At 41.2% G+C, this 18236-nt stretch overlaps 1 protein-coding gene across 10 annotated transcripts in view; it reads right to left on the reverse strand.

Annotated features, from left to right (window-relative positions):
- LOC143287281 (uncharacterized) overlaps positions 1 to 18236 on the reverse strand; it is a 224924-nt gene that overhangs the window by 160557 nt on the left and 46131 nt on the right. For all 10 annotated transcript variants that reach the window (XM_076595285.1, XM_076595233.1, XM_076595278.1 and 7 more), the window contains exons 8-21: positions 17950 to 18236; positions 16602 to 16658; positions 15581 to 16153; positions 15155 to 15220; positions 12669 to 13247; positions 11237 to 11296; positions 10717 to 10746; positions 10106 to 10283; positions 8306 to 8534; positions 7530 to 7680; positions 6287 to 6316; positions 2481 to 2507; positions 1967 to 1999; positions 39 to 608 (exon numbers count right to left, since the gene is read on the reverse strand). The exon at positions 17950 to 18236 is cut by the window's right edge and continues 283 nt beyond it. In XM_076595285.1, the coding sequence (XP_076451400.1) occupies positions 39 to 608; positions 1967 to 1999; positions 2481 to 2507; positions 6287 to 6316; positions 7530 to 7680; positions 8306 to 8534; positions 10106 to 10283; positions 10717 to 10746; positions 11237 to 11296; positions 12669 to 13247; positions 15155 to 15220; positions 15581 to 16153; positions 16602 to 16658; positions 17950 to 18236 (2870 nt within the window). The remainder of the gene's footprint in view (positions 1 to 38; positions 609 to 1966; positions 2000 to 2480; positions 2508 to 6286; positions 6317 to 7529; positions 7681 to 8305; positions 8535 to 10105; positions 10284 to 10716; positions 10747 to 11236; positions 11297 to 12668; positions 13248 to 15154; positions 15221 to 15580; positions 16154 to 16601; positions 16659 to 17949) is intronic.

Below are 18236 nucleotides of genomic sequence, written 5' to 3' on the forward strand. Positions count from 1 at the left end.
GAACCCCCTTGGCTACAATACCTTTTGTACATACTTACCAGCACAGAGAGAGAGAAACACCGTCTCCCTGAGATTTCGGAGCTCGCTGAATTCTTGAACAGAGAAGCGATTCTCGTCCACTGGTTTGCTTGCAATGCCATCCAACTCTGTGGTGTCTGTCAGGCCGATACCAATGGCGTAGATGTGGATGCCTTGTGCTCGTGCCTCTTCTGCTTCTGGGATGGTCCGTCGTGAGTTGATGTTGGACACACCATCAGTGATGACGATGGCCACATTGGGAATGTCGGGACGGTCACCATTGGCTGCTGTGTACATCTGTGTCCTCATGGTGTTCAGAGCATCAGCTGTGTTGGTACTTCCATAGCGGTAGGGTATTGCATCGATGGCATTATACACATCTAATTTAGTTTTGTGTGAGTTGAGATGGAACTGCAGGTGGTCCTCAGTGCTGTAGATAATGATTCCTACACGGACGTTGTCATCATCAATGTTAGCATTGAAGAGGAAGTCCTTGATGAAGTCCTTCATGATGAGGAAGTTCAGCTCCGTGACACTGGTAGAAGCATCCAGTACGAACACCATGTCCACCTTGACATCGGAGCACGAACCTGGAAATAGTGGTAAATTGATAACAGATCATATGATAACAGATCAATATGATGTTTTACTTAATAAAGCAATGCTAATCTGGTTAAATAACAAAATAAAGATAACAGTTCAATTATGAACTGCAAAGAATTGGAGATACAGAAGCAGGCTTTTTTTGCAGACAATCTGCGTCGTGTATAAACAGACAACATCTCAGGCTGATTGTATGAAACTCCAAGATGGTCTCTCTAAATAAGAGGACTGGAAGAATACATATGGGATGGAATTTCATCCACAAAAATGTAGCATCCTCAGTGTAATCACAACTTGTCACCCCAGGAAATTCCAGTTCAAGATGAAAAGGCACGAAGGAAGCATCAACATCAGCAAAATATCCGGAAGTTACCATCACCTCAGATCTACAGTGGATACAGCACATGGGCAAAATAATGGAGAAAGCAAATAGTGTCCTGGGATTCCTAGGAATATGATAACACCTTCCAGCATCACAAAATCAAATACCTACAAAACTTAGTACGATACAGATGATCCAGATAGTACAGAGAAAAGCTGCCAGGTATGTGACAGATACCACAATACATGCAATGTCACATCTTTGCTTGAAGATTTAGAGGCCAGACGACAGAAGATATAACTAACAATGCACTATAAGGTCAACAACAGCATTTTGGATATGAGACCAGTCGACTACTTGTTACCAGCAAGCACAAATGCTAGGGCAAGTCAAAGGCATAAATTCAGACATTTCGATCCAGGTCAGAACAGTGTAAACAAAGCTTCAGTTCCTTACTGGTACTCTCTACAAGCAACGGTTTTAAATGACCCCTTGTTCAGCGCACTTCAAGCTGAGCTCCGCAAGCTATCATTTTTATGTACTATCCTAATAAATAGGTTTCCGAAGGTTGGGGTTGTGCCAATTGCAACTTGTCCCAAGGAACCGCTGCGGTGGCCAGATTGGCTCAACTGGAGACTTTCTTTCTCTTTTCCTGTATTTCTGCTAACCCAGTCTGATATATTTTCAGTTTCCTCATAAGCGCGCTTTCAACACTGGGTAATCATCAAAATTAATGGTACAGTAGATCCTGAAGAAAAAGGATAACAAAACATCTCTTTGATTAAAAATACTAATCTCTCTCTCTCTCTGTGAATGTGTGTGTGTGTGTGTGTGTGTGTGTGTGTGTGTGTGTGTGTGTGGGTGCGTGCGTGCGTGTGTGTGTTAATGCATGCGTGGTTTTGTGCTTGTGAGTTTCATGTACTTGTGCTGACGTCTGTTGATTCTTACTGTTAAAACTAATGTGAATAATTCCTCTGTCATGCCATGCACAACGAATAAAAATAGCAACACAAAAAGACTCACCTGCTCCGCCTATCGGGGGCAAACCAGTTGGCTCTGCAAACATGCAAGGAAAGATCATAATCATCTTAGGCAGATCCAAAACAAATAGTTAACAAAAAACAAACAAACAAACAAAAAAAATGACAGAAATAAATTTTCGAGACTTCATACTTTTCTCATTATAACTGCGTCACAAGTAAGATACTATGTCAATAATCTGTGTCTGTATCAAATCAACGTGTGAAACATATTCGACTGGAAAATTTCAGACGATATCTGTTATCGCTCTGTGAACATACCGCCCGCCCACCCACCACCAAAATACACACATCAGACAGAGAGAGGGAGGGAGGGAGAGAGAGAGCGAGCAAGCGTGCGAAAAGAAGAGGTAGAAGAAGAAGAAAAAGAAGAAGAGGAGAGAGAGAGAGACAGAGAGAGAGAGAGGGAGAAATAAAGACAGGGACAGAGAGATAAAAAAAGAAAGAAAAAAGAGTGAGAATGGGAGACAGTATCATCAAGAATTATAGTCGCTTACTTCGAGTGGTTGGTGCTGGTGTTAAACCTGTTGTGAAAATCCATACGATATGCTACAGAAAAGTTTTTATATGATATGCATGCATTTATGTATACATAATCTCTCTCAGCCTCTGTGTGTGTGTGTGTGTGTGTGTGTGTGTGTGTGTGTGTGTGTGTGTGTGTGTGCGTGCGTGCGTGCGTGCGTGCGTGCGCGTGTGTGTGTATGTGTGTGTGTGTGTGTGTGTGTGTGTGTGTGTGTGTAAGGACAGGCGTACAAGGATTTTTTTGAACGGCATACGTTGCACGAAAACAAAAGATTATCAAAGAATTGAAACAAACGGTTACTTTCATTCCCTAAAGTCAAAATATACCACCGAAGGTTTTTGTCTGTTGATAATTGTTTCGGAATTCCTAGGTAATGGAGACTGCAAACGCGTTGCATAAACAGTATCAGCGAAGAAAGTCTCGCCTACATTATCTGGAAGCTGGTTTCTACGACTGCAAGAGATTTCAAACAGAACATGTCACCTTCTGATCCATAACGGATGCATGAAACCTTCGAACTGTCTGATTCTTATTAATTCATGTAATTAAACCAATCAGTGTTGTCAAAGTCATGATTTTATACCTGGTACAAGCGTTGTGGCGAACAATTTTCGTTCGTGTTTGCATTAATGTTACAATAATCTGGGTTGCTTAGAATAAGATAATATCTAATTTGGGGGCGCGCGCACACTCGCGCACACACACACACACACACACACACACACCTGCGCGCACACACACACACACACACATATGCACACACATGTACATTCACACTCACACACACGTAAACACATACGCGATTCTCTCTCCCCTTTAACTCTCTCTGTGCGTGTGTGTAAACGCGTGTTTTTATTCATTTATAAGAGCATGTCTCGCCACAGCTTCGGTTCACATACATTGATACAATTATGCCACTCTTGCCTCATTTGAAAAATTCTAACAAAACACGTTATTGTACACAAAACCAATCTGTTGAATGATGTTGAACAGCTAACTGATTTTATTATTATTATTATTATTATTATTATTATTTTTATTATCATTGTTGTTGTTGTTATAATTATTATCATTATTATTATTATTATTGATTCCTCTGTAATGAAAGAAAATAAACAACGGCTTTCGTGTGATCAAAGACATAACATGTGTTTCATATTTTCAACAACTGGATATGGAGTGTTTAGCTTGAGAAAATTGGTATAGTATGAAATCAAATGCTGATGAAACTTGAGGTACATTATGGGCATAGAATACTGTTAGGAAGCAGGGACTATGATAGTAAAACAATATGCATGTATACTACCATTTGGAAAACTAAAGGAAGGTTATTTTGGAACATGTCAGAAATAAGTTTGTGACGTAAAACATTATGCTGAACAAAACAGAGCTTGGTCTACAATTGATCAACCAGTCAGTGTTGCCACGAATGTTACATGTTACAAAACAAAAAAGTTAAAGAGCAACCTTAACACTCTCCCCATTTGTCAATGTTTTAATCACATGCACATGAATCTGTGAAGCATTGTTAAATATGAGCTTCCAAAAAGAGCTTGAAAGAGAACTGAACATCATGCCATGCAACCCATGCTTTGTTTCTTTTCATGCAGGCATAAATATGGGCGAAGCAATATTAATAAATAACAAAATAAAAAGTAAAGCTCACACAAGTGTCAATGAAGCTCAGTAGAAAAAGAAGGCTGATATTTCATGTAAGTTCTATTACGCACGATGACTGATCTATCGTAAGGTGACTCTTGGTTACTGTCTTTTTTCTGGAAAGAAACGTTAGTGTTTGGGTCAGGGGTTAACTAAATAGTCTGCACAATCAACATGAAGCCGAGTCATTTAGTGATGGCCTATTCCAATGGAGTGCAACGGAATGCCCCCTCTCCCCTTCGCTCTCATACACGGTCACCCATCCGCCTACGCCCTCCTCACACACACACACACACACACACACACACACACACACACACACACACATCGTGGGATAATCATCCAATTGTGTAAACTTCTAACTCAGGACAACTCCTTCCATACTTGACTATTTTCCAGTTCCATAAATCCGAACAGAATATTCAAGGTAATGACTTTAGATTTTGTTTGTTATTATGAATCAGTATGACTGAATTATTGTAAACAGATTCTGGTGATATTCAGCATGCTTGCTTCTAAAACTATATCTTGGATTCTTTCACAACATTTTCAACAATGCCAGGCCAGTGTAGAACACATCATCAAATCAAGAGAAAGCAAGAACTATCCACAGACATGCGACAGACGTAAGCAAGAATCAAATACAACAGACTGCGAGACATGCAATAAAAACTTCACAAATCTAGTACAGTGCAGAAAATATGACACGTCATGAGCTGTCAGAGCTTTTGTATGTTCTGTTTACAGTCTCTCCGGGACTGATATTTCAGCTATTAGATATGGCGCCACTGTTGGTCGGTTCAGTCGTCAATATATATATTTTTTTCATTTGTACTAACATCATACACCATCATGTTGTCGAACTCTCCACTGACTGTGCGAAGGTTGATTTATGTGTGTTTCATTGTTACTATTTTTTAATAATACGTTCATTTGCACGTGAGGGAGGTGGTAATTAACTTGATTCCTTCAAGACTGCCAATTAACTACCTGATTCATTGTTGTTATATTTTGTCAATGCCAGTCCAACGTACATGCCATCAAAACAACACAGTCGGAACAATGTTTAAAAGAATGAGAGAATCGCTGCAAAACACTGCAACACAATCAAAATATGAAGAGCTGCCTTCAAATTCATGTTTTAAAGTCGTGGACCCGAAAAACCTAAACGTATCTTACAATTATTCTCTGTCAAAAGCGGCAAAGAGTGCAGTATGCGGAGTCATTTAAATAAAGGAGTACTTTGGCTCTTGTGAAGAAAGAATTTCATGATAGTATCACTTTGCGTATCATTTGATACAAAAACCTTGAAACATAACATCTAAAAGTGTTTTCTCCTCTGTACAAACACGACTGAGAATTCCCACTATTGTGGCGACTTTGTGGTATTTGAGTGATACCAGAAAAAACAGGAGTTCACATATTTCAGAACTATGTGAAGGCATGCATCACTGCATCTGCTGTTTTTGTGAGCATGCCCATCATACTATTTGATAGAGCAGGCAGATTGTCAAGCTTGAGAAAAAGCTTGCATGTACTGAAATGAAAATCACTGTCAAATCACCATAGACCGTGCTCAGGACGAACGTTTCCAAATAGCTATGCCAGGTAGCCAGGCAAATGGAATATAATTTATTTATCGCGGTGAATCACAGGCAGAGGTCTATCAATAGAAGAAAGAAAATAATGTGCAAGATTTGCATTCCAGCATTTCAGTGCTGGTAAACAATGTGCATATAGTCCAGAACAATAGCTCACCTAGTTCTGTTACCAGGTTACCATCTCAACACACACGTAGCCGGATTACGGAATCAGGATCTGCTGCGGAACTTGCCACCCTTGGCTGCAATAGTAGCTCCACACAACTTAGAAAAAATAACACCCTTTAACTCGACTCACTACGTAGTTCACCAAAAGATCTGCTGGTGAACATGTAGATCCAAATAATCTGAAACTACACTAACACCCTGAAAGGAAAGATTGTCAGACAAGCGAACAATTTTTAAGCAAAGCGTGCACCTGTTTCGTGTTAAGCCTTTACTTTTCCACTCAATTATCCGTACACACAGACAGTAACATGTATTACACAGAGAGAATGCTCATCTGTTTACAGTTACTCACTTGGCTGAACAACACCACCAAGAGGTCCCACTGCAAAGAAAACAGAACTCTTCTGTGAGACAGGGCTAAGAATGCAAGTAATGACATAATCACGACAATGAAACGCTTACACAGCACAAATTCACATAAGATATTGTAAGTGTGCGCTCGTTTTCACAAAGCAGAGGCATTCAGTAGGCTTGAAATTTCTTACTTACCATAGAACCTTAATAGACTTGTAATTTGACAACGAAAAAATAAAAGAGCAATGACAATTACGTGAAATCTTACTGAATTCAGTTATACAGAAAAAAATAACGGATCAGAACAAGAATAACCAGGACTGTTTCGTGACAGTATAAACAGTCGGCAAACTGACAAAATTTGTATCAAACTTTGAAGATAGTCGTATGGCAATGGAGATTTTAAGATTAACAGAAGGCACGCTTGACACAGACTGTTTTTGCATCAGTTATATATTTTGTAATTTTGGATCATCGTGGTAATCATACATTTTCAGCAACCGCCCTATTGCATGTATTTGTTCCATCATTAATGAGTTTTTATTGATAAGAATCAACAACCTGTCATCAAAATCGAAAATTCTCAGCAGCCTGCTTACATGCCTTCAATATTGTAAGCGTTAGCATTTCTGCTAATTACTGCTAACATTCGACGACTTATGTCTGAATAATCGACATCTTATAGTATGGTTAGCCGAAGACCAAGGCATGTGAGTTACCTGTATTACTGGAAGTATGTTTGAGTAATGCGACGTAGGGTATTCCACCATGTCACGCAGCATACATTAACTTTGAGTTATATTCTCTTGACCGCTTTTATCCAACATTCTGCAGTTTATATAGCTGCCGTTTCTGAATGTTACTTGGTTTTTCGTTTAAGCCCCCAATGTCTACCATACTCGATAACACTCTGCATATGTACTTTCCAGTTGGTGAGAATTTTACAGAAAGACGCAAACGGTAAAAAAAAATGTTCGCAAAACATTTTGTTAGTCACACACACACACACACACACACACACAAACACACACACACAGCATACATAAGCTGCACAACCTACGGCTACAGCTTTCGAGGATGTCACGTGAATTCCTGTCCCAAATCAACAAAGTAAACAGCAGCTAGCCAACATCCAATCATCAATCATCCAGTCCACATGCCAACCAACCAAACCATCAATCTTCGGTGAAACGTCCTACCAACTGCCAGAACTGTAAAGAAAGTCAGTGCATCCCACTTACCTGCTTTGATCTCGCCCCGGAGGGAGTGGACGTTAGCCTCCAGCTCTCTGTAGTCTGATGCAGCAAAGACGTTACGAGGAGAAGAAGCCACTCTTTCCATTTCCCCTTTGTCAGACAGCCCAACGCCTACCGTGTAGACACTAATACCATCCTGTAAGGCGAAGCGTCACACACGAAATATTGTCTTTTATTTATAATCTTGCAATGACATGAAATGTGTAAAGAAATTATGTGACAATCAAAATGCAACTTGCTGCAATGCATATCAACAATTGACAAAATCATCTTTTGGTTAATTAAATCTCCATTCTCCTGCTAACCTCCTTGACGACAAGTGAACTCGTCAAAAACAGTAACAGTGGATCTGTAGGGTCTGTATTTCGTTCTGTTATCACCAGGAAAATGCTGATTTTTTTGCAACAAAATGAAGTTAATTGAAACAGGTCTTTTAGCAATTTCAAACAAATCTGTTTTTTTAATACATGGCGGGAACTCAACAGAATACGATCATTGGCTGTGTAAACTGTGATGCGTATGGAATGGAGAAAAACGTAACAGGCAAGATGGAAACAAATGCGTCATCGAAAAAAAAGCCTTTTCCAAGAAACAAATAAAAACAAGATAAGAGACAGAGGGTGGAGTGAGAGAAAGAAAGAAAGAAAGAAAGAAAGGAAGAGAGAGGGAGGGAGAGAGAGCGAGCGAGACAGACAGACAGACAGGCAGACAGAAGACAGACAAGCAGACAGCCAGGCAGAGATAGAGAATGAAAGCCTGACCTGTGCAAGCTGACTTGTTTCCCTCTCTACACGTTGTCTGGGGTCCCTGGAGCTGGTGTCTGTGATGATGACCAGTCCGTTCGGCACGTTAGGACGGTCGCCGTTTGGCGGGGTAAACATTCTGGTCCGCACGGTCCGGAGTGCACTCAACAGGTTAAAGCGACGTGTTCTGGCCACCTGTTTGGACAGATTTTCCAAGGCTTCCACCACCTCCTGGGATGACTGGAACCTGTAACAAAGGCGAAACGTCTCAGATCCATGAGTTTGCCACTGTGTCATGCCAAAGTTATCTAGTCATAGTTCATCCGCTTTCTTCATATCCCAAATGAGTAAATATGAAGCGACACGCACCAACAGCAAAATATATGCATCTCGATGATGGCACTGCTTTTTGTGCCAACCTTCTTTTGGTGCAACGAGTTTCTTATGTCCGTCATATCACAATATAGCTCTGACACCACAGTTTCAAGAAGTGGTCAAAGCGTGCGGACTGCTCCATATACGCATGACCACGTCTGCTCGAGAAAAAAAAAAAAGTGGATGCCTGGTCTTCGCATAAACCCAACGCGCTGATCAGGCCTTGAGAACCTTCGGAAGGTAATACAAGAACATAATAAATGCCGGTAATATATATATATATATATAAGAAATTAAGACTTTTTTCTTTTCTTTTTCTTTTTTTTTTTTTTGCTGCCCCATCATCTGCACCATTTCAGTGGCATTACTCCCACGCCGCTCTTTTTCTTTTTTTTTTTTTTTTAGATTCCCCCATACACGGCCACACCTGGGTTCGTCCGCCACAGTTCCACCGTCGGCTGTCCGCAGGGAACCATCGATATTAGGTCGCCAGGAGGCCATACACCAGAGGAGACCCTGCACTGCTGCTGAGTCACTTCGGTGGTGTTCAGTAGTGCCTGTTCTGATTCAACGTACTTAGGACACCACCTACTAACGACAATAATGGCTTAGTCGCGGAGCCAGACTGAGTGAGCGCCCCCCCCCCCCCCCACCAGATTGGAGACCGCCACCACGTCCCTCAAACAACAGCCCCCCATGACTCTGCCGACACTGAAGACATTGACAGGACTCACCCCAAGCACAGAAGTGGAGGGGTATCGAAACTGAGGTCACCATGAGAGCATGGCATGAAAGGCCACAGACTTTGAGACTGTTTTGTTTATATTGATGATGATGAAGGAGGAGGAGGAGGATGACGATGACGATGTTGCTATGAAGGTCCATTTTGGTTTGGGACTGCGTGACAAGGCTGTACTCTACGCTTCCTGTCATAATAATATCCCGGCGTTAACCAGGCCCGAGAGATACAGACACTTGCAGTGTTGGTCAGGTAATTAGAGCAACACACCCAAAGACGCATCCTTGAAGTGGATGACACTCAATTGTGTGGTCCCAGTCTCCCCATTTAAGCCCGCAGCACACTCAACTCTGGGTAGGAGCCGGCCACGGACCGAAAAACCCACCTCCGCTGGGATTCGAAACCGCGTCCTCCCAGCCGTCAGTCCGCGACGCTAACCACTTCACCACGGCGGCTGGTTGAAATTAAGAAATTATTTGTGTCACTTAACACAAAATTAACAGCCAGTCTGTGTGTTAAATAACAGACTGGTTCGAAGTATCAAGTCATTTTGCACATAAAAAAGCTGCAAAGTAAGACGATTTTCCTATCTCGATAATAAAAACGTGGCAGCATATTATTTTGCTTTCATTATGATCAATCCAGCGGACAACACGCGCATCGTACTTGAAAAACAGACTTATTCAAAGGACATTGAGACGTACCTGTTGAGCTGGAAAGGCATATTCTGGTCATCGATGTAGAGTGCCATCCTCACTTTGCCGGAGTCGATGTCGGCGGACCGTGCCAGGCCCTGGAGCCAACGAATCAGACGTTTGAAGTCTTCCTCGGTGTTGCGGGGATTGAAGTGAATGGCGAACACCAGGTCGGCCTCACTGCTTCCTGTCAACAATGCACGTTCACTGGATTACAAAGCGTCGCATGTGATCTGATATCAAAACTTGACCCTCTACTTCTGCATCCACCTCTTCTTTTTCTTCGTATTATCATTATCATTGTTGTTATTACTGCTACAGTTGTTGCCGCAAACCACAAGTTCAATATAAAAAGGGGAAGGCTTTCATGACCACTAAGTAATACAGTATGAAGATGTTGCAGCCACCTGTCATTCCTGTCATTGTCATTTATGTCATTGTTGCGTTCGTTGTACTTGTTGATGTTACTGCTTTTGTTGAATCTATTATGTGTTCTGTGGACAGGAAGAGTTAAGGAAATAGATCAGCAAGTATTTTGTAAGTGTGCGTTAGGACGTTATAAAAATACCACAGATCAAAGGAAAAAAACGTAAATAAACATTAGAAACAAAACAATCTACCTGACAAGTCGACCGAAGGTACCACTGGGCCTGAAATTTTTAAAAAAATTGTTAGAAACATGTCGACATGCATTTATGAACTTTGGGGAATAAATCATATTGGCCAATTATAATAAAACGCATTTACTTTAAAGAGAGATGTGGTTGCGAAGGAGAATGAGCGTTCGTCATGCTTTCATAGAAATGCGCGTAAACAATTATGTATCCAATGTAAAAAAAAACAAAAAAAAACAACCAATTACAATCTGCTGAAATCACACATTGTATATAATACTTGCCATTCGGTAAAACAATGCATTACTAGAAAAAGACAAATAAACAACTGCAAACATTCTGTTGATATACCCTGGGGACACAAAATATTACTCAGTAAAGCACTGGACTGAAAATGGCCTGGGAAATGAGGTTCGATGTAATTTACCACTTCAACGAAACAAAACGTACTACAATATGGTGTAATATTGATGGCACGTATGTTTTTGTTTATGTTTTGTTTTGTTTAAAAAAAAATCAGACCTACCTCTCGTGACCGGTGGAGGCGTTGGCTTTGGAGCTTGCGTTGGTGGTGGCAGGTCTTGCACTTAAACATAACGTCACGACAGTGTAAGACATCTTCCGCGTCATTTCAGACATTGCACAAAATAGAAATTAATTCGCATCATCATCACCTTGTTATAACCATACAATGTCAGAGCTTGTTTCACGCACAATGACTTGAGATGCCAAGCATTATTTTCCTTTTCTGTTTAAATCAAAGCAACGTCCTATACGGTGAAATATGTTTTGATCCGTCTGAACCAGTATCTCATACCAATGGAGAATGAGTATATATATTCCGGAAATATCTCAAATTACCCTTTACCATTTCTGTTAGGTGTTTTTACTGGCACATCGATGTTTTCTATGTTCACTAGAACAGGCTGTTCATCTGTCTTTACAATACATGCTTTGGAAAATGCACATGACATTTTTCATTAAGAAAAGCCTACAGAAAATTATGTGCTTTCCACAAAGAGATGTTCTATTCCACTTTTGACAAATCTGTGAAGTAAATGTATATTCCAGTTAACAGTGCTTATTCACCTCCTCTACCTCATCTGACAGTTGTAGTACGACTTCCCAAATTGCTCTGCTCCGAAGCTTGTCTCTGAGACGTCTCTGTACTCAACGATTTGTTAAACAGGCGTTATAATGCCTCATAACACTTGCGATGAATCCATCAAAATGTTATCAGTGACAGAGTCAATGTGCAAGTCAGGCTGTTGGAGGCCAAGAGCTGAGTACTTCTGCATGCTGATGCATCAAAAGTTTAAGAGCATCTCATTCATCTGATACATCTGTCCTTCCATCAGACTCACTGTCTCAGTAGTCGATGAGTGCAGGCGTGAGGTGTTCTGCAGCTAACTTGTGTGCATTATGTGGTCCTTTGACGAAAGTCGGAATACCCTGTTCAAGACGTTTCTGTTGCTACTGCTTCGCTTTTTTCCTCGTCTCGGCGTTTCTGACTCGGTAGTTTCTTTATGTGGTATCGGACCTGTCTTAGTCGGTTCAGGACACGGTCCGCCATTGTTGCTGATGTTTTATTGACGAGCTCGAGTTGCAAGACGACAACATTGTTGTCGGTTCCCCTTGTAATTGTCCAGTTTGACGCTCTTCTGTCCGTCAGCAGGGGCGTAAGGGCTTTTGCCACAGTTGCTGCGAGTACAGCAATTTGCTGTTTTTGAAATGTGAAGTTAACCGCAGCTGTAATAAATGACGACCTGTCATTTCGTGTCAGACTACTTGACCACAGAGAGAGAGAGAAAGAAAAAGGGAGAAAGGGGGGGCGGAGGTTACGATTACTCTAAAATCTTTCCCCTTTCGTAATAATATGATCACGTACATAAATACCATGAAATCAATTCTTCTTTATCTACGCTAGAAATTACTCTTTTCGAGGATTAACGACTCACAAGCGTAGATGCGATTCCTGACGGCGGCGGCACTGGCGTCGTTCGTGAGGGAGGCGTAACTGTCGAAGTAAAAGGCGTTCTCCACGCTGGGGTCGCTTGCAGCTGACCGCAGTTCTGCCCTGTTCGCCTTGCCAATCCCTACGGTGAACAGGGTGGCGCCTGCCGCTTTCAGAGCATCAGCTTCCTTCTGCAGCTTCTTGGGGCTGATGTTTACTTTGTTATCGGTGATGAAGATGACAGCGTTGGGAACATCTCTCCGGTCCCCACGCCTCTCATCAAACACGGTGCTTCTGACATCCTCCAGAGCTGCGCCACCGTCGTTCTTCTTACCACGGACGCGGCGACTGGGGATGGTGTCGATAGCCTGCTGAAAGCTCGCCCTGGTCTTCTGTTTCTTCAGGTGGAACACCTGGGTGGGTTTCTTGCGGAAATAGGACACGGCTACTCGCACATTGCCGCCGTCAATGTCAGCGTAGCGGAAAATGTTTTTGATGAACGGTTTGACAGACCTGTCGATTTCCTTCACGTTGGTGCCGGTCTGCACGTGGAATACAACCGCCACATCCAGCTGTCTGCTATCTGCAATGCACATATCATATATTGTTCTACCTATATACCACAAGGAATACATACATCATTATCATACACTGCTTTTCACAAGTTAGCCTACTTCCCGCAATGTATACATACCACACATGGACACACCTGTGTGCTATTCGTACCATGCACTGTTCCGTCTAAAAAAAATACATTCCTTGGCGTTATCAGTTGGTATCACACACACACACACACACACACACACACACACACACACACGCAGGGCTTTTGATTCGAGGTGCCCTTAATACAATACCTCGTCATTATCATTTTGAAGATGCAAAGATTTATAAACATTATTACAGGCTGGACTGAAACAAATCATCATTAACATGAAACAAATCGTAATCCATACAACACAAAACTATTTCAAACACCAATAGAGTAATCATGAACTAGATACCTGATGCACTGAGTAACAATCACATGCACTTACAACAGTTCAAAAAAAGCTACAATGAAAAATTACCATTCACACATGATAAAAATGGCAACAAGAAAAACTCAACAAATTCAAATTAGGAAAGAGAAAGAATGGGACAGAGTGAGAGAGAGAGAGAGAGAGAGAGAGAGAGAGAGAGAGAGAGAGAGAGAGAGGTGGTAAACGGTTACATTTGAAACAAGAGAAGGAGAAGAACGAAAATGAGAGTTGAGTTTATCCATGCACATGCTAAATTCGACACATGCATATAATGACATTGCGTCATGAAAGAAGAAAAGAAAACCGCATCCACAATAATGTTTTGTGTTGAACTACTCGTAAATATTATAACAACAAGATGAATTTTCAACAACAAAACAGATAAATGTAACTGTGCAATTCGGTTTACGCGTAATATCAACACCACCTCCTGTAGAAATGCGTATGTGGGTTTTTGATTTTTTTACCAACTTGAGGTTTTGATGCGTGCGTCTCCACATCCATTATAGTGATGAATGATTTAGTGAAGGGCATTTCTTTGTAAAATAGTGATTAATGAATCTACTAACAGATGGTTATAGATGGACTCTACTTCTTGAACATGTACATTGTGTGTATGAATCCTGAATAACATCACGTCAGGGTATATGCAAAGAAGTCTATCCGTAGCAGTCGTTGTAACAGTTGCAGATGGAGCTGGATGAGCAGACGGTCAAGAGGAAGAAGAAGATACAAGAAAGAAACAAGGTGGAGGAAAAATAAAGTAGCAGCAACAAAAATCAGGCAAGATACGGATGATAGTGGTGAGATAATAGCCACATTTCCTTGACATCTTGATAAGTCGACATAAATGATCTGTTTCAATTTAAAGATAATGCACCATTTTTTTTGCATCCACGAGAAAACATTTCAATGAACATGCACAGTGGTAACCAGTAAAACATAATACCAAGCGATGAAAGTAAAAACAAGGCATTTCAAAGCTTCTGTGCAAATAAAACAGAATGTGACTCACAGTTCTGTATGCTTTCAATGACTGATTTAAGCGCAGGAAACACGTGCAAGAAGAACATGCAGAAGTAATGCCGAGAGCAAACAAGAAAGTGAAGATACAGCAAATCCATAACATCTCTTTCATCATAACTGTATGATAATACTCTCAATGTTTCAGCAACAACTCAGTACAACCAAGAGAGAAGTGTCAGCGAAAGTCGAACTGTGACCACAACGAGATTCTGATACACTTCTCATGACCATGACAGATGACGTGCGAGTGATTAGTGTACATTGTTGTTTTTTCACTGACTCGTGCTGTGCATATGTGGATGCACGATTCGTCATATCTTGTTGAGATATTTTCTGCTGACAGACCCGCATGCATTCCGCCCAAAACTGGCCACATGCGCAAGTGTTCAGAGTCGAAGACCAGTGAGCTCAGGTTTGTCTGAAGAGGTCAGATCACACCCACCAGACACAGACTTCACTGACTGAGAGGCTGGTGGTCTGGTTGCTTCTTCGGCAGGCAGATTCTCAACTGGAACAAAAGCAAACAAATCATACTTAGCAAAACAACAAAGAACACAAACGTGTAAATAATTTCACTGTGACAGAAATATTTTCTTTTCATCACTCCAAATGAAGAAAGTGCAAGTTCGATGTGCTAACTGTCAATCACTCAGGTTGGACATATCAGAATAACACTGCACAATTATTTGTCCAGCTCCTTTACACTGTTTGGAATGACAGACCGTCAAAGATAAGATTTACTCAATGATTAAATAGTGGGCCTAAAATAGTTTCTGAGCAACGACGCACAAGTTTGTCAAAACAAAAGCTGATGGTATAATCGTTTGCAAAAATCATGCTCTGAAGATAAATGGTTATCAAAACTTACAGGCAAACATGGCGCTTCTGACTGCATCCATCACCTCTTCTTTTTGCATATCTTTGTACTTGGACGTGTACAGCATGTTCTTGTCTTTAGGTTCAGAGGATACCGCCAACAGCTGCTTCTGGTCCGCCTTGTTAACGCCGAAAGTGACAATTTTGATGCCCTGATCCATTGTCTCCTCAGCTTCCTGCAAAAACTGGTTTCCCGAGTCCTTGTCATCGGTGATAATCAAGATGACATTCTGGACCCCAGGGCGGTCACCACGGGATCGAGAGAACACCCTATCCCGCATTTTCTTCAGTGCCACTCCCGCGTCGCCTTTCTTGCCGCGAACTTTTTTGGATATCTTGGTGGAGAGAGCTTTGGCGTAGTCTGAACGGGACTGGATCTTCTTCAGGTTGAACAGCAGTTTCAATCGTTTCTTAAAGTATCCCATAGCGATTCGAACCTTGCCCCCATCAATATCGGCGAACTTGAAGAGGTTGAACAGGAACGGTTTTAAGGACTTCTTCAAGTCTTTGATCTTCAGTTTCGGTGACATGTGAAACAGCACGGCCACGTCCGCTTCTCGAGAATCTGTGTAATAAAAGAAAAAAATGCTGGTTCGTGACAGGTGTTTGGTATGTACTGAGACATAACATATATTCTTGTCACAGCACGTATGAAAAAACGCCCGCGCACAAATGCGTGTACACATACGTGGGTGTATATGTGTGAATGCGATATGTGTCATGCACACACACACACATACACATACACATACAAACGCACGCATGGACTGCACACGCTTTCATGGAAGCACGCTCGTAATTATAGTGAGTAATTCTCAGCGAGAAGGTCAACACTGTGTCAACCTGTATACTAGATACCAAATAGATGTGCAGACAATATCCAACCAAACAATCACCAAAACTATTGTACTGTCAGATTGATAATTGTTTTTATAACATACGCTCAGCAAAAGCAGAGCTGAAAAAAGGATGTAAGTAGTCAATATGTGTTCACTCATACTGTGAAAGCTTACCCAGGCTGGTGACTGTAGGACCAGGAGTCAGGAAATCATCCACAACAGGAGGTGGCGCTGTAAGTCAGAAAACAGGGGGATGTACTAAATACGAATATGCGTGTGCGTATGTGTGCACGTGTCTATGTATCTATGCGTGAGTGAATGTATGGTGTATGTATATATATATTTATATATATATATATATATGTGTGTGTGTGTGTGTGTGTGTGTGTAAACAGATCGTGTTAGGAGAAATTCGCACAGTTTCAGTAGTTTCAGACATACTTATTGTGGTGGATGATTTTTTTTAAAAGAGATTCTGCTACTTCGAGTCTGTTATCTTAATTTCTGTAATCATGTAGATTATGACCTGCTATACTGGGAATGAAACATCACGTTTTTAGTCAACTTTGCTGAAGGTAGACAATATCTTCATAAATATGGTCGACAGGTTTTTATCTACTTTTTTTTGGTGGTGTCATTCCGAAAGCGAATTCATGTATCTTAATCAGTCCATATTTTCTACCCACCATACTTGGCTGACAGCGTTTTAAACAGACAGATCACAGTCTATTGTTTACGTCTGTCAGCAATAGTCAGCATTCTAGAAGTACAATATATATATATGTTTATTCAATTACAGAGATGCATAGATTTACGTTTATTCATTTATATCATTGTTTCATCTATTTGCTGACTGTTACTTCTTTTGTGGAGCAAGAAGAGGAATGACCGATGAATCTATCACATTAAAAATGTTTTGACCTTAACACTGTTGTTGCCCTTTCTTGGACTCGAAGATCTGCGTTTTCATATCTGAGGGGTAATACTGTTCAGGAAGGAATATAATTCAAACGATACCCATCCGTTACGAAAGATATACACCATCTAATATCAGTCCCTCTTTATAATGAATAACTGAATGAATACGTAGGGTACATGAACGCATCTACTGTTCATCCATAATGTCGGTTAACAACACGAGTAAGCATGGAGAATAAACGGTTAACCCCAGCTTTAAATGACCATGTAAAAATATCATCAAAGATCTTGCCATACACAAGAACGCTGTGCATTTTGGCTACCATAGTAGTTGCAGATGCAATTGATATTACGATTCGATGCTGAACAGCTACCACCGCACATGTACCAGTTCCTATTTCAGGAAAATATACTGTAATTAATCAGCTCTTTCCTGGCCGCTAAAACTAAAGACAGCCGGTAACATAGTTTCCCTATGTGTAAGCGTTTGGGGTGTTTATTAGTGATTTACGCGAATTTAACATATTTCATATTTATGTTTGTTCAATGCACCTTTATCAAATGTGTGTTTCTTTTGGTCGCATTGCTTGAAACCAGAACTTACGTGTGAATATGGCATTTCGGAGTTCCTCTGTGAGTGTGTCCTTTGCCAGATCCTCGTAGGCAGACACCATGAAGGTGTTCTTGCCCTTGGTGGCCACGGCTTTCAGCTCCTTTTCCTCAGCGCTGCCGATGCCCAGTGTGACGATCTTCACGCCCGAGTCACGCAGAGTTTCTGCTTGCTCCAAGAAGGACGCGGGTTTGATGTTCGTTTTCTCGTCCGTAATAAGCAGGATAACATTACCGGCTCCAGGACGGTCACCCAGCTTCTTCTTGAAAACTTTAGTACGT

Source organism: Babylonia areolata, chromosome 1, assembly GCF_041734735.1.
Source record: "Babylonia areolata isolate BAREFJ2019XMU chromosome 1, ASM4173473v1, whole genome shotgun sequence".
Classification (NCBI taxonomy): Eukaryota; Metazoa; Mollusca; class Gastropoda; order Neogastropoda; family Buccinidae; genus Babylonia; species Babylonia areolata.